Source organism: Rhinatrema bivittatum, chromosome 9, assembly GCF_901001135.1.
Source record: "Rhinatrema bivittatum chromosome 9, aRhiBiv1.1, whole genome shotgun sequence".
NCBI classification, from domain to species: domain Eukaryota; kingdom Metazoa; phylum Chordata; class Amphibia; order Gymnophiona; family Rhinatrematidae; genus Rhinatrema; species Rhinatrema bivittatum.
The window spans coordinates 17,602,236-17,624,846 of record NC_042623.1 but is presented as its reverse complement, the minus strand read 5'-3'; the positions used below and the strand labels follow the sequence as shown (position 1 = coordinate 17,624,846).

The 22,611-nt window shown below is 48.0% G+C and overlaps 1 protein-coding gene across 3 annotated transcripts in view; it reads left to right on the top strand.

Moving 5' to 3' along the window:
* Positions 1-19,314, top strand: part of TASOR2 (transcription activation suppressor family member 2) — a 236,780-nt gene extending 217,466 nt beyond the window's left edge. For all 3 annotated transcript variants that reach the window (XM_029617192.1, XM_029617191.1, XM_029617193.1), the window contains 3 exons: positions 3,716-3,897; positions 5,605-5,719; positions 18,215-19,314. In XM_029617192.1, coding sequence (XP_029473052.1) covers positions 3,716-3,897; positions 5,605-5,719; positions 18,215-18,218 — 301 coding nt within the window. In that variant the 3' untranslated portion in view covers positions 18,219-19,314. The remainder of the gene's footprint in view (positions 1-3,715; positions 3,898-5,604; positions 5,720-18,214) is intronic.
* The last annotated feature ends 3,297 nt before the right edge of the window (positions 19,315-22,611 follow it).

Sequence of the window (22,611 nt, the reverse complement as noted above, 5' to 3'; positions counted from 1 at the left end):
TCCCATTTGTCTAAATCCCGGTAAATACCTATAAGCAAAGCGCCATAATTCATAGTTCATTGTAAGACATTATTCTATATATTGTCAAGTTATTTGTTGCAATGTAAACTGAAGTGATTAGTAACTGTTACCAGAACGTCGGTATATAAAACTGTCAAATAAATAAATAAATAAATAATTCAGCTGGAATAGTTGTCCCAAACTGGACTCTGCGCACACCCAGATATGTCACCCAGTCTTTGGCTATCCTGAAAGGCAGTTGAGATCTCATTTGCTTGACCTGGTCCCCATCCGTAGATTTATTTAGTATCTCCAACTTACCCTCATTTACTTTGAATCCGGAGACTTTCCCATACCCTCGCAACTCTTCCAGCAGAGTTCGCATAGAGTCCTCTGGGTCTGTCATCGTAAACAAGAGGTTGTCTGCAAAAAAGGGTCACTTTGTACCTCCAGTCTCCCTCTCGAATGCCCCTTACACACTCCTCACATCTAACTCTTTCCGCAGAGGCTACCTAGCGCTTCCGATATTCTCCCGGCAAAGATGGCAAGGATATACCATCCAGATAGGCATCTGTATTAGATTTCATTATGGTCTCATCATCTGAGTACAATTCCTCATAAAAGCATGTGAACCGTTGGCCTACAGTCTGTGCATCATATCACAATGTGCCCTTCATATCCTTAATATTAGTAATATGGTTATGAGTAAATCTTTCCTTCAGCCTTCTCGCTGAATTCAAAGACTTCCTGCTGAATGAGGTCCATCTGAAAAGATATCTTACCCAGATCTAGGGCTTGCAAATTTTGTCTAGCCAGCTCTACATTTGCCAAAGTTTGTGGATGAGGGGCTCGTTTATGCCTCAGTTCCAGCTCGAGATGCTGCTTTCTCTCTCTCTCTCAAGAATTTGCTCGCACCACCACCTTTAGACACTCCCAGACTGCCACAGAAGAACTTTCTTCTGTATTGTTAAAGTTAAATTACTCCTGGATCTCTTTCATTAAGTGCTCAATAAAGTCTTTATCGTTTAACAGACTATCATTAAGCGGCCAATATTTTCCCCCAACCCTACTTCCGCCAGTAGTGATGGTCAGCCACACGGGGGCATGGTCCGACCATGTGATACTCCCAATATTTGTATCCAATACCTGACCAGTCAAAGCTTGAGCCACCAAAAAAGTAGTCATCTTAACAGGATGAGTGGACTGTGGAGAAAAATGAATAGTCACGTCTCATTGGATTTTTCAGCCACCAAATATCTACCAGCCCTTTGAGTCCCATCAAGGTTTTGAGAGCCAGCCTATTCACTTGCATCCATGTCGCCCCCCCTCCAGGACAGCGTGTTATATTAGTCACCTCCTCCAGTGAGGTGGTCCTCTGCCCATTCCGCAAGCTTTTCAGCTATACTGTCCAAGAAAGGTCCCTGTGCGCTGTTAGGAGCATATAGATTAACGTGAAAAGTTCATTAGCCAACGTCGCCTTTACCCCAGTATACCTACCCTCTGCATCCCTGATAGTCACCCTCACATCCACCACCAGGTGTTTAGAAAATTATACCCGCCCCCTGCATTTATTTATTTTAAGTTTTTCTATACCGGCATTCGCGATAAATATCGCATCATGTCAGTTTACAATTAACAAGTAGATAGGGAACAAAAGGCAATAAATAACATTGATCTAAGTAATAATAATAAAATAATAGTAATGGTAGTAAAAAACATTAAACAAGAGAAGGCTAAGGAATGCAGTTACAATAAGAGAGACGCTGAGAGACGCTGAGAGACGCTGAGGCCAAGTGTCGCTGAGAGACGCTGAGAGACGCTGAGGCCAAGTGTCGTTGAGGATGAAAGCATTCCTTAAAAGGCATTCATTATGCTTGCGGAGTTGTCTCTCCTGGCAGAATATTACATTAGCTCTCAAAACTTCCACATCTTGAAACAATAATAGTCGTCTAATCGGGGAATTCAGCCCCCTTTGGCATTCAAAGACATAATTTTCCAAACCCCCATCACTGCCTAGTAATAAGTGTAACCTTTAAAAATGTAGACGCTCCAGGCCCCCTATCCCTCTCCATCATATTTACCCACATTTCAGACTCCCCTAATGTCAAATTTTCCGCCTGCCTCCCAATCCAGCCCTCTCTAACACCCCCTTCCCCTTTCCCCCCCTCAACACCATCCGCCACGCTTCCCAGTGGAACTTCTCCTCCTTGAGGAAGGTCCTCATCCCACCAAAAAGCAATCCCAATCCCCTCCGACCCTCAATGTATGTTCAGCGTTCGGAAATATAACTGTCTTCATCCCTTCTCAAGTAGATCAGGCATGCAGCATCGATCAGACACTGCTATCCTCTAGAAAAGGAGAAATCGTTAGCCCAGTGCATTAATGGGAATGCTGACCTCCTGTAACATTGACGGGCCCCCAGCCGCCGGTGGTAACTCGCTGCCACTTAGGGGGCCTCTCTGCGGGCTGACGAGCTAGTGTCGCCCGTGCTCTGGGTTGGTCCTGCGGGTACCTCTGTACCAGCTGCCTTCGTGATCTTGGCCACCTCCGAAACAGCCTTCACTCTACTGATTAGTGAAACTAAGCCCGAAGGGAAACAGCTGTCTGTACTTGATGTTCCCTTTGCGCACTCCTTCCTCCGTGTTGTAATCTGAGACAGGTCTTGGGATATCTCCACTCTAAGGCCCTTCCAGTGCAGCAAGCCAGGACTCGTTCTTTCAAAGTAAAGTTACAGTATCTCTTGCCAGGTTTCCCCGGTGGCTTCCCCCAACGATCTGTGGGCTCGCCCCAGCTTTATCTGGGGGAGTTCAGCGTCCTCAGGATAGCTATGGCGCTCACTGTCCACTGCCTGGAAGCAGTCTCCAAATTCTGCCCCTCCCACCAAACCTCATATTTGCTCATCGGGATCTGTTCTTAAGGTCTTCTGTACGCTCAGCGGTCCTCACGAGCCCTGGCTATACAAAGATCTCTTTTGTCATTTGTTCTTAGTGTGAGCTGCACCTGTGCCAGTAGTTACAAGGTGGAAGAGCTTTAAAATGTGAGAAAGTAGAAAACTGTATTTTTTTTTTTTTTTGCTCCAAAAAGTGTCTTCTAGCAAAAGAGGTGCTAGGATGCTCTCTCTGTCCACACGATCACTGTTTTGGGCAACTGAGTTACAGTGGGCAGAACACTCGTAGCTGCTTTATTTTGGTTTATGCATTCATTCAGATCCCGAATGGATCCTTCAGGAGAGACAAAACATAGAGGGCTTGATTTTATCATAGGCTTAGAATGAAAGAAGATTCTGTGAACCAGGACCCAAACATCCCTGTCTGGGGCATTACAAGCGACATAAAACTTGTGCGAGTCTGTGGAAAAGGGCCACTAAATTTTATAATCCCTTGTGTGGGAGGAGGGTGATTGGGGGGGTCCTGGCTCAAGCTTTTAAAAGGAATTGTAGAGCGATACCAAGAGCACTGACCCCTGCTCGGTGTTAGAATATTAGTTATTCCCCGATTCCTTGGTACATCCTGGTGTAGGATGTGCACTCGTAGCCCACAAGGCGGCGCAGATCTTGCCAGGAGGCTGAGTTCCAGTTCAGAAAGTAACTTTGAATGTGAGCTAATTCTGGCAAGCACAGTGGCATATTGGGCCTGGCCTGGCTGGAGAGGCACCCTACCCTTTTAAAGCATAAATAAAAGCACCGCTGACCTGTCTCGAATTATCTGTCCAACAGGGTGAACTTGATTGCTCAGAAAAAGAGCTTCATCCTGAAATCGTGCCAGCAAGCCAATATCGTCGAAGTCCTGCCTTACCACCCCTGTGACTCCAGGTCTCCGAAGAAATCAGAGGAGTTGAAATGCTTACTGAATCTGCAGATCCAGCACATTGGGGCCAGACTAGCTCTGTTTCTGACAGGTATGAGCAGCCTTCCCTAGGATTTTCAGGAGCACACATGCATGCACCAAATCTGAGAGATTCTTACCAGGGTGATGCGGGTCTTTCTTTCTTTCCAATGTTTCACTACTTGAGCATGCCGCAAACCATTCTTCTTAAGCCAAGCACCAGACATCTCAAAGCGGGCCACGTTTCTCAGCTGCCATACATTTGGTATCCCCGAGCTGTCCAATATGAGGTGATAGCCTGTGTCCCTCTCTTTATTCCTCTAGTCCTAGAGGTGTCCATCCCCTGAGTTAGCCTCCAGTCATAGATGTGACAGACTCTGTGTTGTTGCACCCATCCCCAGTGATATCCCTGTTCCCATCCCCTGAGCCCTGCAGGTACCGGAGGTGACAGGCTCTGTATCCCCGTCCCCTGAGCCCTGCACTACTGGAAGTGACAAGTTCTGTATCCCTGTCCCCTGAGCCCTGCAGTACTGGAGGTGACAGGCTCTGTATCCCCATCCCCGTCCCCTGAGCCCTGCAGTACTGGAAGTGACAGGTTCTGTATCCCCGTCCCCTGAGCCCTGCAGTACCGGAGGTGACGGGCTCTGTATCCCCGTCCCCTGAGCCCTGCAGTACCGGAGGCGACAGGCTCTGTATCCCTGTCCCCTGCAGTACTGGAGGTGACGGGCTCTGTATCCCTGTCCCCTGAGCCCTGCAGTACTGGAGGTGACAGGTTCTGTATCCAGTCCCCTGAGCCCTGCAGTACTGGAGGTGACAGGCTCTGTATCCCTGTCCCCTGCAGTACTGGAGGTGACAGGCTCTGTATCCCCATCCCCTTCCCCTGAGCCCTGCAGTACTGGAGGTGACAGGCTCTGTATCCCCATCCCCTTCCCCTGAGCCCTGCAGTACTGGAGGTGACAGGCTCTGTATCCCCATCCCCTTCCCCTGAGCCCTGCAGTACTGGAGGTGACAGGCTCTGTATCCCCATCCCCTTCCCCTGAGCCCTGCAGTACTGGAGGTGACAGGCTCTGTATCCCTGTCCCCTGCAGTACTGGAGGTGACGGGCTCTGTATCCCCGTCCCCTGAGCCCTGCAGTACTGGAGGTGACAGGCTCTGTATCCCTGTACCACTACCCTGAGCCATTCAGTCCTCCAGGTAACTGGCTCTGTATCCCTATATTCGTCCACCAAGCCATTCCGTTCTGGAGGTGAAAGGCTCTCTGTCCCTGTGCCTGTCCCCTGAGCCACCCAGTCGTAGAGGTGACGAGCTCTGGGCCAGGCTCTGTATCCTTGTGACAAGACTTCAAAGCTTGCAGTCTTTGCCTTATGTTTGTGTAAGGAGATACAGAAAACTAAGGATCCCTCCCCCAACAGGTAAAGTCTAAGGGGCATGGAGAGCAGCGACCGAGTTCAGTAAATTGCACATCAGTTCACTGTCATTTTGGTTTTGAAGCCTGTGGTGAAAATTTAAGAGGAGTCCACACAGGATAAAGAAGTATTGAGCTCTGAAACAGTACAATGTCTCTTAAGAATATAATTAGCAGAGGCAGGATTCAGTCCCGTCCGCTGGACGCCAGCGGGACAGATTCTAAAGGGAACTGTGGCCCCCTCCAAAGGGCTGGCAGTGTGATAGGTGGGTTATAAGGGGGAGGAGCCCCTGCAGGCTGCAAACTGGTAAGACAGTGCGTGAGGGGGGTGCAAAGCAGAAAAGGAACTGAATTAATGTTGCTGTGCCTTTGCAGATAAGCGCAGCACTAGCAGAGAAGACTTTGAAGAGAACGGGATCCTGGTTGCTGACGTAGCCACCTTTTTGGGGACCGTGCAAAGAATGGCCGCTCCATTTAGAACCACATACTGGTAAGAGAACCTGCGCCGGGGATTTCATAGGGGGGTCTTGAGTTCCCCTCCCTTTGGACTATTTTCCCAGGGATATACCCCGACTGGGACTGCTCTCGCCCACAGAAGGCTTCTTTCAGTTCTCCCCATTTCTGGTGATTTGGAGGTAGAGGAATCAGAAGAGTTTGTTTGGCAGCACTCAGGCCTCTATTTCTAAAAGACTATCCACAGGTTGTGGTTTTTTTTGTTTTCAAAAATCATTTTTATTAGATAAGACAAGGAATACACAATTTCCTAGCGTGTAGCAGATGGACTCAGGACCAATGGGTATAGTGTGCTCCTGATAGCAGTTGGAGACGGAGTCAGATTTCAGTCCTAGTACATTTACCCCTGCAGGAAATGCAGCTCTTCAGTATTTTCCGTCTCCATAGCAGTTAGGGACTCTATGCACGCTCACACAGCGTTAGAGTAATTTCACCAAAGAAAACCAAAAGAATAAGAAGAATTCCTACCTCTGCAGACGAGCCCCGCTCTCCTGCGGTGACACCCATTGGGTCCCTCCCCCAGTTGAGAATTCCCGAAGTGATTTCCGCGATCCCTCGGAGGTAAGCCTTGGACCGGCGGCCGACCCTCGGCGGGGACCTAGCCCCCGACATCGGGTGAGGCTGAGAGGCAGCGGGTGCAACCTCGAGCGAGGCGGTGAAGGTATTTTCCCTCTCCCCCAGCAGCCGAAGACCGCCCGGAACGAGACCGGGAAGCATCGAGACAAGGTAAGGTAGAAATCTATTTAAAAGCTTCCGGTCCCCGAAGCTCGAGGAGTCGCACAGGTCACCAGCCAGGACCAGTGCCACCGGGTTGATCTATCTTAGCAGGGCTAGACCCCAGTTAGATCAGAGGGTCCTCCCACGTGGAGACCCTCCGAGGTGGTCGCCATATTGTCCGCGTGGTCGCCGTCACCATCACCATTTTGATCTGTTCGCCGCCCCGATCCGCGCGGAGAAAGGCAAGCCGTGCGCACAAGCACCATGCACACAGACGACGCGCGTAGCCACGCGCTTACTGTGCCGGGCACACAACTCGATCTGTGCGCACAACAGCGTGCACAACTCCCTGAGAGTACATCAAAACTGTAGTTTATGCACACAAGCCATGGCACCACTGGAAAAGAAACTCAAGGCTCAGGGCCTTTGCCCAGCATGCCACATTGGAGCAGCACAGCATGAGGAGGCCACGGCCCTGTGTATACAGTGCGAAGAGGCCCTAAGGGATCCAACTCATGACCCTCCCCAGCCAGTACCGGGTTCCAGCCTCTCGAACAGTACGCCAGACCTAGCATCGCACAGCGGAAACCCCCTCAAACGGGGCTCCCCAGGGATACGGCGTCCCTTAGTCTAGACCCAGCATCTATCTCCTGGGTGGAATTCATCAAAGGTCTGCATACCTTCGTCCACATGTAACCAGGGCCTCCTATAATACGGCCACAAGTCCCACCAAAGGACACCAACATCCCGGGACCCTCTATGCCTAGGGAAGTGATCTCACCACCCAGAAGCCCCACTTTCGGGGACAAGGACAACTTGGATGAGGATTCAGAACCCCTGGAGGAAGGGGAACTCCCGGGGACAGAGCCCCACCGAACCATGCGACGCTTCTTCACCAAGGACTAGGTTCCAGACCTGGTCACACACAGCTTAAAAGAGCTGGCTATCCCAAGCACAAGTGCCTCAGGGGACCCTAAGACGAACCCCCTACTGGAGGGACTGTCAGACCTCCCGTCATTTCCTATTATTACAAGCCGTCCAGCAACTAATTGATCTGGAATGGGATGTTCCGGAAACTACGTTCAAAGGGGGGCGTGCCCTGGCAGCTATGTACCCTCTGGACCCAGCCGCCAAAGATCTCCTGGCATGTCCGAAAGTGGATGCCATGGTCTGCGCGGTCTCAAAGCGCACTACTATCCCAGTGGAGGGAGGAGTAGCACTCAAGGATGCTCAAGACAGACGTCTGGAATCCATCCTCAAACAGTCCTTTGACATCTCCGCTATGTCTCTACAGATCGCGGCCTGCTGTGCTGTGGTGACACGTGCCTGCTTATCACAGACCAGGAACAACACTCTCGGGGAAGCCCTAGAATCAGTGGTATCATTCCTTGAGGATGCCGCTTCTGATCTGGTGCGCACCGCAGCTAGGAGTGTCATCCGCCGTGGCAGCCAGAAGACAACTCTGGCCCCGAAACTGGTTGGCTGACGCATCTTCCAAAACGAGACTCATGGATGCCCTTCAAGGGACCCCTCCTGTTCGGAAGCGAACTAAAAAAACTAGCCAACAAATGGGGTGAGTCCCCACTGCCACAGCTACCGGAGGACAGGAATAAGAGAAACCAGCGACCCTTCCCCCGAACTTCCAGGGGCAGAGGATCACAGCGCTTCAACCCATATAGAAGCACATATCAAGCGGCCCGCCCCGCAGGCCGAAGCTAGTCCTTTGAGAACAAGCACAACAAAAGGGGAGCCAACTCGGGCCCAGGCCCTAGCCGCACCCCACAATGAAAATCAGCCGACCCATCCAAAGGAAGAAGCCATAGGGGGCAGACTTGCCCTATTCTACCAAAGATGGGTCGAGATAATTTCGGCCAAGTGGGTCCTAGCCATCATTCGAGAGGGATATTACCTGGATTTCCACCACTTCTCTCCGGACAAGTTTGTGGAATCTCCCTGCCACGCCCCTTCCAAGAGGATGGCAGCGGAAGCTACACTGACCAAATTGCTAGCCTTAGAGGCTATAACGAATGTGCTTTTAAATCTCCGTACAGGTACTTGCCTTTCTTTTCTCTGCTCTGCAAGCCAGGATCCAGGGCTTGGATTGAGCTGTTTCCTGCACCCAGCCCTCCATTGGACCCTCTCCTCCTCCTCCACCTCGTGGCTGTTGACCCCTCCCCCAGCTGGAAGACTGCCCTGCTTCTAACGACTCCGCTTTTAAATCTCTGTGCTGGATGCTAAGACCCATATTGATGACATCACTTTTGAGCGACACAAAAAAGAGTCATCTATAAAAATCTAACCTGGTCAAGCGTCACGCGCCTAGCGTCACGCGCCGAAGGAGCGCGACAAAGGGGCCTGCCCCTTTGAGCGCCCCTTCGTGCAGCCCCTGAGAGCCCCTGAATCCTGGTCCACTAACTGAAGCCGGCTGAACACCTGCTAAAATCCACCAAGATTTCCAAACATATCAGAACCAGGTCCGTCTACACAGTCAAGGTCAGCCATCTAACGCTCAAACGCTCTCCCTCTCAAACAACAATTCAGGACGACATATACAGAGGCAAACAGCAGTACCGGTGAAACACACTGACAACTCTGCAGGACTCCAGCAGCCTCTGAACAACGCTAAACAAAGACAATCAAACTTCACAAACGACTACACACTCCAACAACCACCCAGGAACCCAGCACTCACCCAGCATCCACGCCAGGACTCCAGCATCCACCCAGCAGCCACTCCAGGACTCCAGCATCCACTCAACAACGCCACTCCACTCAACAACTCCACTCAAACATAGCATCTTCTATAACAACACCCACAATTAAAATGGACCTAGCCTCTAAAATGCATCCAACATTTGCAATCCCAATCACACCTCACTATTTCTCACAGAAAAGAAATCCAACCAGACAAGCAAACCTTCGCAACCTTAAAACACTCACACCAATCCTAATAGCTCCGATAACCCAACTACTAGGCCTCTCCCTATTCACCCTATCGCTATTCAATGCGCAATCTATAACCAAAAAATCACTAATCCTCAACGACTACCTCACTGACGAGAAACCAGATATTTGCGCAATAACTGAAACATGGTTGAAACCCTCAGATACTGCAATATTAAACCAACTACCGACGCTAACCTACGACATCTTCTCCCTGCCTAGACTGAAAAAGAGGGGAGGAGGAATCCTACTTGCAACTAAAAAAGACCTCAAATTCTCACAACATCCGATCCACTCCGATACCAAACTTGAAATTGGATTCTTCACATCACACCAACTTCAAATACTTCTCATCTATGCCCCCCCAGGACTCTTAGAAGCCGACGTCTCACCCATCATCGAAATAACCACAACCTTCCTAAACCTGGACGCCCCAGCAATAATACTAGGAGATTTCAATCTCCACATGGATAACTCAGCTCTCTCAACTAGCTGCCAAACTCTCCTTCTAGCATTCTCAGCGATGGGCTTTACCCAAATAGTCAATAACCCGACACATAAAGCAGGACATACGTTGGACCTGATCTTTATCAACAAAGGCATAAAATCGTCTTCCCCACCAAAAAATACGAAGATACCCTGGTCGGATCACTCCCTGATTTCTACCTCATTCGCATTGGAAAAATCTACTGCTCCTCATCCACCTACTCCCTCCTTTAATTACAGGAAACCTTGTCACCCCGACGACCTCACCAATCAGCTGACCAAACACCTTCCCGCTATTGTTCTCACCGATCCCAATACGGCCTTACGATCATGGAACTCCATCACAGAATCCATAGCCAATAAGCTCTGCCCTCTAACAACAAAAAAATCCCACCCAGACGCCTCCAAAAAACAACCATGGTTCACCGACGATCTTAGAAGGCTAAAACAAAAATTAAGACAAATGGAATCCAACTGGCGGAAAAGTCCTACTGCTAGCACACTCTCAGCCTACAAACGCTCGCTACAACAATACAAGGCCAGCACCCTCCAAATCAAAAAGAGACTTTTTTGCCTCCAAAATCCACAACTTAGTCTTTGATGCAAAAGCTCTATTCTCCTATGTTTCCTCCCTAACCCAAGTACCCTCACCAGAATGCCCTAGTAACCAAGCTCAAGCTAAAGCAGATGAACTCGCCATCTTCTTTCAAAACAAAATCACAAATCTTCTTACTCAACTTCCCTCCAATATCATCCCTCTAACTCCAGCCCTAATGCCTCACATCAAAACATTCATCTTGAAATGTTTGAACCCACTTCGTCTTCCGAAATCCAAACCATCCTTAAAAGAATGAAACCATCTTCGCACCCAGCGGACCATATTCCCTCAAAACTTCTCCTCTCAATACCAGACACCATATCCAAAACATTAGCAGACATCATCAACTGCTCGCTATCCCAAGGTTCCTTCCCAGAAGACCTCAAACAAGCCTCACTCAAACCTCTTTTAAAAAAAACCCAACCTGGACCTAAAAGACCCCAACAACTACCGTCCAATAGCTAATCTCCCTATCATAGCTAAGATTATGGAAAGGCTTGTGAACGCCCAACTATCGGACTTCATCGAAGACAACAAAATTCTATCCGCCTCACAGCATGGATTCCGCAAAAATAGGGGCACAGAATCCCTACTTACCTCCCTAACAGACCTACTCATCTTAGGTACAGACAAAGGTCAATCCTTTCTATTGATCCTTTTGGACCTCTCAGCAGCTTTCGATACCGTAAATCACGCTATCCTCATCAAACTGCTAGCTGCGATAGGAATCTCTGGTTTAGCGCTCTCCTGGTTCAAATCGTTCCTAACCAACAGAGGCTACAAGGTAAAAATCCAGAATAAAGAATCATCACGCCACGACTCGACCATCGGAGTCCCACAAGGTTCCTCTTTATCCCCTACACTCTTTAATATTTACCTCCTACCACTATGTCAACTCCTCATCAACCTCAAGTTAATACACTTTCTCTATGCAGATGACATCCAGATCCTGATCCCCATCAAAGAATCATACTCAAAAACCCTTGAATACTGGGAATCCTGTCACCTAGAAATCAAAAACCTCCTCAACAGCCTCAATCTGGTACTAAACTCCGCCAAAACTGAAGTATTACTCATAACTCCTGATAACAATCTCACAACCTCTCTGCCAAACAACCTACAAACCACTCATGTAAGAGATCTAGGTGTGCTAATCGACAATAAACTAAACTTCAAAGCCCACATCAATAAAACCACCAAAGACTGTTTCTATAAACTGCAAGTTTTAAAAAGGATAAGACCACTCTTCCATGCCAAAGACTTCAGAACCATCCTCCAAGCCCTCATTTTCTCAAAATTGGACTACTGCTGCTCCACTTTACTTGGCCTCCCCTCCTCATACACAAAACCGCTCCAAATGGTCCAAAACGCAGCAGCCCGTCTACTGACAAACACTAAGAAAAGAGACCATATCTCCCCAGTGCTACAAGACCTCCACTGGTTACCAATTCATTTCAGAGTCATTTATAAATCCATCACCTTGATATACAAAATCATTCACCAACATACCACAATCGATCTACAAATTCCTCCCCGCTTCCACAAATCCACAAGACCGACCAGGGAAGCCTACAGAGGATGCCTCATTGTTCCACCCACGAAAACCACTAATCACAGCACCTTAAGAGACCGAGCCCTTTCCACCGCAGGCCCACAGTTATGGAACTCCATCCCTCCAGAACTCAGAAACGAACCATGTCTCCTAACCTTTAGGAAAAGACTCAAGACATGGCTTTTCAGGCAAGCCTTCTCGAACTCTACCTAATATGCACCATAAACAAACTCTCTACTCAGACTGTACATATGAGACACCATATTCATATTGAACTTTTGTACATAATTATTCTCCTCTATCTCTTTCTATTTCTTACATTCCCAGTTCATTAGCCCTTGTTAATTGTAACTGCTTCTCTTCATCACGTTATTTATGTTTTTTGGTTGTATTATCCGCACCCCTGTTTTCTGTAAACCGACATGATGTGAACGAGTTCATGAATGCCGGTATAAAAAAACCTTAAATAAATAAATAAATAAATAAATAACACCGGTGCCTCCACATCAAGTAAATACTGGACATTATTCAGTACGTGATCTGAACCTATGTATAACGTTATGTCATATTGTTTACTTGTTGTTTTATACAGTCTGTTGCTCTTGTTTGCCAGTTTCCGGCTACTTCTCTCTTGTTCTCTGTAGTCCCATCCCCGGTACCTGTTTGATGTATTTTCCACCTTCAGTTCTGATGTAAACCGGTATGATGTAACTACTAATACCAGTATAAAAAAGCTTTAAATAAATTATTCCATCTATTTTATCGTTTCCAAGAAAGAAGGAATGTTCAGGCCCACCCTGGACCTCAAGTCTGTCAACTGTCATCTGAAGACTCCTCGCTTCCGCATGGAAACCCTACACTCGGTAATAAGGGCGATACAACCGGGAGAGTTCCTTACATCCCTAGGTCTGTCGGAAAGCCTACCTCCACATAGCGATCCATCAAGAGCATCAGCGTTTTCTATGCTTCACGATCCTGGACTGTCACTACCAATTCCGGGCACTACCATTCGGGTTAGCCACAGCACCCCGGACGTTCACCGAGATCATAGTAGTGGTGGCAGCATCACTGAGGAAGGAAGGAATCCGCGTACACCCTTATCTAGACGATTGGCTGATCAGGGCGAAATCCCCAGAGGAAAGCCACCAGGTGACCAACAAGAGTCAAAACTCTACCAGAGAGCCTTGGGTGGGTGCTCAACACAAACAAGAGCTGTCTGCAGCCCTCCCAATCTCTAGAATACTTGGGAGTCCGGTTCGACACCAAACAAGACAAGGTCACCCTGACACTGACAAGGAGATTGAAATTGATGATCCAGTTACGAACCCTGCTAAGCGAGCTTCGCCCCACAGCATGGGACTACCTACAGGTCCTCAGCCTCATGGCATCCACACTGGAAGTAGTGCCATGGGCAAGAGCTCACATGAGACCCCTACAGCGCTCACTACTATCATGATGGAATCCACTGTCCCAGAACTACACCATACGTCTTCAGCTCCCGGACAAAGTCCGGACCCAACTACGATGGTGGCTACAAGAAGACCATCTGAGCCAGGGAGCGAGACTATCCTCACAATCCTGGATCCTGCTCACCACGGACGCCAGCCTACGAGGATGGGGAGCACACTGCTGACAGCTCAGGGACAATGGAACAAAGAAGAGTCAGGGTGGAACATCAATCGCCTAGAGGCCCGGGCAGTCAGACTAGCCTGCCTATGGTTCAGTCACAGACTCAGAGACAAGTCAGTCAGAGTAATGTCAAACAACACCACAACAGTGGCCTATATCAACCGCCAGGCAGGAACCAGAAGCCAACAGGTGTCTCTGGAAATAGACCCCTAATTTCATGGGCGGAAGCGAACCTTCAAGAGATCTCGGCCATCCACATCGCCAGGAAAGACAACGTTGCTGCGGATTACCTCAGCAGAGAAAGTCTAGACCCAGGAGAATGGAGGCTGTGGACCACAGCAATCCAGTTGATAATAAACCGTTGGGGAACACCAACCATGGACCTCTTGGCAAGCCGGTCCAATACTCAAGTGCCCAGCTTCTTCAGCCGCAGGTGGGACCCCCAGTCCCAGGGAATTGATTCCCTGGTACAGACCTGGCCCCAGGAGACTCTGTTATACGCCTTCCCACCGTGGCCCCTATTGGGCGCAATCATTCACAAGATAGACCAGTACTTCTAGTGGCCACAGACTGGCCAAGAAGACCGTGGTATGCAGACATGCGAAGGCTGCTGACAGGGAGCCCCCTCCCGCTACCTCCACACAGAGACCTGCTCCAACAAGGACCGATCCTCCACGAGAATCCAGCTCGATTCTCTCTTACAGTCTGGCCATTGAGAGGACTCGCCTGAGGAAGAGCGGATACTCGGGGGCAGTAATTGACACCCTACTACGAGCACGCAAGTTCTCCACATCCCTAACATACATAAGGATTTGGAGAGTATTCGAAGCCTGGTGCGAGGACCGCAACATCGTTCCATGCTCAGTCAAAATTCCTGAAATTTTGGAATTCCTGCAGAACGATCTACAGAAGGGATTGTCTCTCAACTCCATCACGGTACAGGTGACCGCATTGTCATGCTACAGAACCGAGAGTGGCGGCATAGCCTCTCACCCAGATGTCTCCAGCTTTCTGAAAGGAGTCAAGCAGATCTGACCACCCCTAAAGTGGCCGGTGCCTCTTTGGAACCTCAACCTGGTCCTAGATTTCTTAGCTGGACCTTCCTTCAGACCTCTTCGCGGCCTGTGTCTCCGACTATTAACATTGAAGACATCCTTCCTGATGGCAGTCTGTTCGGCCTGTCGTATTTCCGAGCTACAAGCACTGTCCTGCCGGGAGCCGTTCCTCAGACTCACCTCGGGATCCATCCAGTTACGTACAGTTCCGTCATTCCTCCCCAAAGTGGTATCTCACTTCCATCTCAACCAAACCATCTCGCTACCATCGCCAGATGAGCATACGAATTCGGAAGAGTCTCGCAGGCTACACCATCTCAATGTCAGCAGGCTCCTAGTCAGATACCGGAAAGGTCGGAATCCGTATGAAAGACGGACCATCTGTTCGACCTTCACAAAAGTGGAAGGCAAGGGGAAGCGGCCTCGCGAGCAACCATAGCCCGCTGGATCAAAGAAGTCATCAAGGCGGCCTACGTAGAAGCAGGCAAGCCACCGCCTTTACGAGTCAAGGCCCATTCCACTAGAGCCCAGGTAGTGTCTTGGGCGGAAACCAAGATGCTGTCACCCACCGAGATCTGCTGGGCGGCGACATGGTCCTCCATCCACACCTTTTCCAGGTTTTACCGCCTGGATGTTCAGGCTCGAGAGGACACAGCATTTGCAAGGGCAGTACTAAGTGGGTCACGAGCAGCCTCCCACCCGGTTCGGGAGAAGCTTTTATACATCCCATTGGTCCTGAGTCCATCTGCTACATGCTAGGAAATGGAGAAATTACTTACCTGATAATTTCGTTTTCCTTCGTGTAGACAGATGGACTCAGCATCCCACCCACAGCTGCCGTTATTCAGGGAATTCTCGGGTGACATCCCGAGAGCGAGTAATTCACGGGTAAGCCATGCTTTCCTCCAGCTAGGACACCCATCCTGCCAGGTGTCGACGTTTCTCGGTTGAGGGCACTGGCAGTCTCCAGCTACAACCAACTCAACCGGTTCAAATTAATTAAGTTAACCAAGTTATAAAGTTAAGCAAGTTATTCAAATTATTCAGTCATACATATATCCACAATTGCTTTTCGAGGAGAAGACTGAAGAGCTGCACTTCCTGCAGGGGTATATGTACTAGGGGATGACGTCAGATTGAAATCTGATCAGTCTCCAACTGCTATCAGGAGCACACTATACCCATTGGTCCTGAGTCCATCTGTCTACACTAAGGAAAATGAAATTATCAAGTAAGTAATTTCTCCATCTCAGACCATAAAAAACTGGTCTCCAGAAACATCAAAGAAAACAGCAACAATATCTGCATCGAAATGGCAAAAACCAAATATAATACGTTCTTTTCTTACCATTTTTCAGTATAGCCCCTCCCACCCCTTGACCTCACAACCCCGGCATTTTTACTCCATCTTCAGTCACAACCAACCATACATGCACATTCCCCATTTTATCAGCACTCCTCACTATCCACAGTTTTAACAACGTTTGTCCCACCTATTACTACTACTACTACTACTACTTATTTATTTAATAACTTTTATATACCAAAGTTTTCATGCGAACATATCAAACCAGTTTACAGTAGGTAAGAAATATTCATTTAAAAATATTTGCATTTCCAAAAGAGAAAAGGAAGTAAATACATAGTTTCATAATATAAATAAAATAAAATATTAAACTAAATAAAATAGTAAACTAAATAATCATATTTAAACTGTTAGAGAGGCAGTATAGTAAGAGCAGAGATAGTAAATTCAAAAATATACATTACCTTGAATTATAGTCAATAGACTGAATTGATTAAGTTAGCAGCTCTTGGAAGGCTTGTTTGAATAGCCATGTTTTAATGCCCTTTTTAAATAATTTAATGTCTGTTTCTAATCGTAATTCCTGTGGTATAGAATTCCGTAGTTGGGGCCCAGCAATAGAAATAGTTCTTTCTTTAACATTATTTAGATGCGCAATCTTAGGGGAAGGAATTGGTAGCATCCCTGTACCTGTTGATCTAGCGATTCTTGAAGGGATGTGGAAATGTAATGATGAAGTTAACCATTCAATCTTTTCATTGTAGAGCGTTTTATGAATTAGGGACAGGATTTCATGCTGAGCCCTGTATTTAACAGGCAACCAGTGAAGGTCCTTTAATATTGGGGTAATATGATCAGATCTTCTAGTTCCTGTTAAAAGTCTAGCTGCTGAGTTCTGCAGAAGTTGTAATGGTCTTGTAATATTTGCTGGTAGGCCTGAAAATAATGAATTGCAGTAGTCTAATTTCGACAAGACAAGTGCCTCTAAAACTGTTCTAAAATATTTTGGGAATAGAAGAGGTTTTAATCTCTTAAGGACATTTAATTTAAAATAACCATCATTAATGATTTTTTTAACGCAGGAGTTCATTGAGAATTCACAATCCAGGAAGATCCCTAGATCTCGTACTTTAAGGGAGATTGGGTACTTAACTTTTCTATAGCGCTATTCAATGTTTGCAGCACTGCACAAAACACATAAGAGAGAGAGCTCCTGCTCAATGCATCTTATGCTCTAATGAAGACAAACATACAGGTCGACAGACGTAAGACAGTGCTTAAAATTAGTTAATGAGGCTGAAGGCAAACAGTTGGGCTTAAGATTTAAAAGCAGCCTCAAAACGGTGGGTCTTTAGATGGGATTTAAACAAGGCGAGAGAGGGGAGCCTGATGCACCAGCTCAGGAAGATTATTCCAAGCACGCGGTGCAGCCAGGTGGAAAGCACGGAGTCGGGGATTGGTGGTAGAGGAGGGCACAGGTAGGAGTGACTTGTCTGATGAGTGAGAGATAGTGAAGAGCTGCAGAATGAAGGCTTTTGTAGGTAAGAGGAGCTTGAACTGTCTACCTCTGCTGTCTATATCAGCACCCTGGGATACCCCCCCAGTGCCTGTTAATGGGGAGCTAGCAGAGGGAACCAACTGTGTCACTTAAACCACAGTCATATGAAAATGGCCAAGAGAACAGGATGGCAACTTTGAAGACTTCTGCACAGAAACAGTGGGGAAGTTAATGAAGTTGCTGGTCTTTGCCGTGTTGCCCTTCCGTTAAGATGTGGAAGGCAGCTGACTCGGTGGCAGTGCTGTGGGCTGTAAATTGGAGGATCTGGGTTTAGAGTCTACTTCCTGAGCTGGGGATGGAGGGAGTCTCCCTACACCATGTATTTTTCGGTGCATACTGAAAAACCCTTCACATTCAGGGGGGTAGATGATAGAAATTACAGGCTCTCTCATTCTGATCCCCCTTTTCTTCACACCGATGGACAATCCAGGCTGCTTTCTCTCATTTAGTTTGATGAGGCTTGGCTGGTGCAGGGTCACTTCTGTCCATCCAGCTGCACGCAGGGGCTCGGGAGCACTAGGTGCTTCCCCCAGCGAGCCCTGTCCCCCTAGGAGGCGAGCTCGGGTGTACGATACAGCATTGCCCCTCTGTGGCCAGAGGAGAAATAATAGGTGAACTCTCTTTTCAGGTAGGTGGATGGATCACGAGCTGCAAGAGAACCCCACTGGCTGTGAAACGGCGCCACGGAACCAGTGTGTGGCTGCATCAAACCCAGCACTACATGAACAAGCTCTTGAGGCAAAGTGCTGCGGAAGGACCCTCCCTTCCCGTCGCTCTTCTGCTGGCCACATGAAGAGAGCCCAGCTGGGCCCCACGGCTCGATGGACTCCTGGATAACCTACCATGTTCTCATAAATAAGCTTCTTTGAATTTATTTAGGAATTTTTGGGTTGGTTTTTTTTTTAACATCACTTATAATCCCTAACCTTTTTTTACACAATTATTTATTGTATATAGCAATTATAAGTTATTTGTTTCCTGAAATCCCCCTACCCCCAAAGAACCAGCAACCTGGCAGTCAAATGAAATAGGAAATGTGGACAGTGACTTTGCTGCAATTAAAATGTACATTTGATTTCACTGTAAGTTTTAATGTGGGTGGAGTGTTAATGGATTTCTCCCCCGCCCCCCTGCCTTTTATATATTTTTTTTTGTGTGTGTAGGGGGGGGTCATTCTCCTTGTAAATAGCCTACGGGAGACATTGAAATGTTTCATGGTCTGTAATTCTCTCACCATGCGCAACTTAAGCAGATGTCCTGTGGGCAAAGATTATTGATGTGTAAAACCGAACCTGTTACACAGGCAGCACTACCCTCGGAGTGGCTTCCTTGCTCGGGGGATTCATGGGCTCTCTGGTATGGTGTGGGCCCTGTATAGCACTTCTGTATATAGTCTTTAGAAGCTGGAACACGCGAAAAGTCACATTTATGACATAGAAACCTTTCTGCAGGAGCCTCTGGACACTCCCCAGCTCATCCAGGATCTATTTTGAGATTTCCCAACGATTGTTTTTAAATGAATTGTATGAAAGGACGTTAGGCATGTGCTTTTTTCCTTTCATGTAAAGTTTAGCGAGCGTGAGAGGCTGTGGTTGCATTCATGGTCTTCCTGCGTTCCTTCACAAGGCAGACTCTCTGTAAAAGTAGCTGTTTTTTATATGATCTAAGCATGAAATCTAACGTTACTTGGAAGAGTATAATAAAGGTTTTGGATATTGTTTTTTGTAAGCTTTGCAGTTGATTTCTAAAATGAACAGTCAAGAGCCATTTCCCTCCGGAATCCATTTTTATTGCTGGTGGTAACAGCGAGCACGGCTGGCTCTAGCACACTTAACCAGTCCACCTTCGGTTCACTGAACCGAATTGCCACAGTTTTTTTCAGTAGCTGTGAGGTTCTGTCTTTTGCTGCCCAAGAACTGTGGGTATCTTTCATCGCTCTTGAGGGAGGACCCATCTACCTTTTTACATGATAGCTGGTTTGTTTTTTTTAATCTATTGTGAAGATAAAAACTGCCACAAAATATTACACACATGCACTCTGCAGGTAGCTGTTTGCAGGGGCTTTGTAAGACACATATGCAGGCATGAGGATAGTGGGGGACAAACTGGGAGGATTTTTTTTTTTTTTTTTAATTTCTTACCCATCCTGCCAGACAAGTCTAGGGAAGTGGGCTTATGCTCTCTCCTATCATCATATGGAACCAGAGAACAACTCTGCAGATGTAAATCTGGTTCCCTGTACGTACCCGGCTCAGTCCAGACTGCTGGGTCCTGCCTCCCCTCCAGCAGATGGAGACAGAAAAAAGCTTGCAGAGCATCACCTCTTATGCTGGTTTGCCACCTACATCTCTTCTATATTTCTTTGTCTCTAGTAGATGAAGGTGATGCAAAAGCTGCGGTCTTGACTGATTCCTCAGTTTAAAAAAAAAGAATCTAAAAAAAAAAAAAGATTTTTTTGATACATTGAGGATCAAGCAAGACATTAAACAGGTCCAACCTCCAAGGGAGTAAGTAGGTCCTAGTGGGGCCATCCCCCCTGGTCTCCTGAAGCTGAGGTTGGTGACTCCTTGGGGCTCCAGGACACAAGGCGCCAGGGGTGACGACCAGGAGTCCGGTCCTCCCCCCTTATTCCTGACCTGATCAGGGAGCAGCCTGTCAGCCTTCTTTGCTTCTTGCTGCGGCTGCTGTAAAAAATAAAAAATAAAATAAAGTAAAGACATTTGTCTGTGGTTCTCTGGGACGGTAAAGGGCAGGCTCTTTCTCCAGCACGGCATTTGTGATCGGGTGTGCTCCAGAGCTCCGCCGGTGGCCGTGATGCCTGTGGGGAAGCTCTTTTCCTGCCCCTGTCCCGTCGGCGCTTTCCCCACATCTTCCCCGTGCCGTATTCTGGCACTACATGTGGCCTGCGGGGAGTCCTCTTCGCGGCTCTCCCGTTCTGGGCTTTGTGTCAGGTGCCTTCCCATTGGGGAGGATCCCTCGGAGCGGGAACTGAGGTTGCTGGCTAAGTCACGCAGTGCGGCGAAATGATCTGCCACTCAAGAGGGTCAGGCTGACTTGTTCCCACTGAGCATGGGAACGGCGGCCATCTTGAATTCCTTTGCTGACACAGAGGCTAGGGCGTTGGGGACGGGATCTCCCGCCCAACCTGTCTCCAGTTCGCAGCAGTCCTAAGGACCTTCAGGATCTGTCCCAGGACTTTTCAAATGGCAAGCCCACTCCCCTGGAGGGGGAGGTGGGCAGTCCAAATGCCTTTTCATTGGATTTTGTGCTATCAATGCACAAGGCCTTCATGGCTACCCAGGCTCAGCAGAGTGGGGATCCACAGCAGGGGCACCCTGAAGGGGACCCCCAAGAAGATTCCCAGGGGTTCCTTCAAGTCACGAAATTACGGGGCCCCTCTTCGGACATAGAAACATAGAAATGACGGCAGAAGAAGACCAAACGGCCCATCCAGTCTGCCCAGCAAGCTTCACACATTTTTTCTCTCATACTTATCTGTTTCTCTTAACTCTTGGTTCTATTTCCCTTCCACCCCCACCTTTAATGTAGAGAGCAGTGATGGAGCTGCATCCAAGTGAAATATCAAGCTTGATTAGTTAGGGGTAGTAGGGGTAGTAACTGCTGCAATAAGCAAGCTACACCCATGCTTATTCCCTTTACCCAGACTATGTCATACAGCCCCTATTGGTTGTTTTTCTTCTCCCCTGCCGTTGAAGCAGAGAGCCATGCGGGTTATGCATTGAAAGTGAAGTATCAGGCCCTTTTGGTTTAGGGTAGTAACCGCCGTAACAAGCCAGCTACTCCCTGCTCTGTGAGTGCGAATCCTTTTTTTTTTTTTTCTTCTTCTCCCCTGCAGTTGAAGCTATTCTGGATATGCGTGAAGCCTCAGCTTTTCTTATTCCCCTGCTGTTGAAGCAGAGAGCTATGCTGGAAATGCTTGATGTATCAGCCTCTCCCATGCCATGAAGCAGAGAGCCATGCTGGATATGCATCGAAAGCGAAGTATCAGGCACATTTGGTTTGGGGTAGTAACCGCCGTAATAAGCCAGCTACTCCCCGCTTTGTGAGTGCGAACCCTCTTTTCTTCTCCCCTGCCGTTGAAGCAGAGAACTATGCTGTATATGCTTGGAAAGTGAAGTATTAGGCTTATTTGGTTTGGGGTAGTAACCGCCGTAACAAGCCAGCTACTCCCCTCTTTGTGATAGCAAATCCTTTTTTCCACATTTCCTCTTGCCGTTGAAGCTTAGAGCGATGTTGGAGTCACAGTAAGCATCTGTATGTTTATTTAATAAGGGTATTGTCTCCGGGCAGTAGCCATCGTTCTGGTGAGCCACCCACTCTACATTGGCGGTCTCTTGACTTTATGGATCCACAGTGTTTATCCCACGCCCCTTTGAAGTCCCTCACAGTTCTGGTCTTCACCACTTCCTCCGGAAGGGCATTCCAGGCATCCACCACCCTCTCCGTGAAGAAATACTTCCTGGCATTGGTTCTGAATCTTCCTCCCTGGAGCTTCAAATCGTGACCCCTGGTTCTGCTGATTTTCTTCCTACGGAAAAGGTTTGTCGTTGTCTTTGGATCATTAAAACCTTTCAAGTATCTGAAAGTCTGTATCATATCACCTCTGCTCCTCCTCTCCTCCAGGGTGTACATATTTAGATTCTTCAATCTCTCCTCGTACGTCATCCGATGAAGATCCTCCACCTTCCTGGTCGCCCTTCTCTGTACCGCTTCCATCTTGTCTTTGTCTTTTTGAAGATACGGTCTCCAGAACTGAACACAGTACTCCAGGTGAGGCCTCACCAAGGACCTGTACAGGGGAATAATCACTTCCCTTTTCTTACTCGATATTCCTCTCTCTATGCAGCCCAGCATTCTTCTGGCTTTTGCTGTCGCCTTGTCGCATTGTTTCGCAGACTTCATATCATTAGATACTATCACCCCAAGGTCCCTCTCCTGCTCCGTGCACATCAGCCTTCCCCCCCCCATCGAATACATTTCATTCGGATTTCCACTCCCCATATG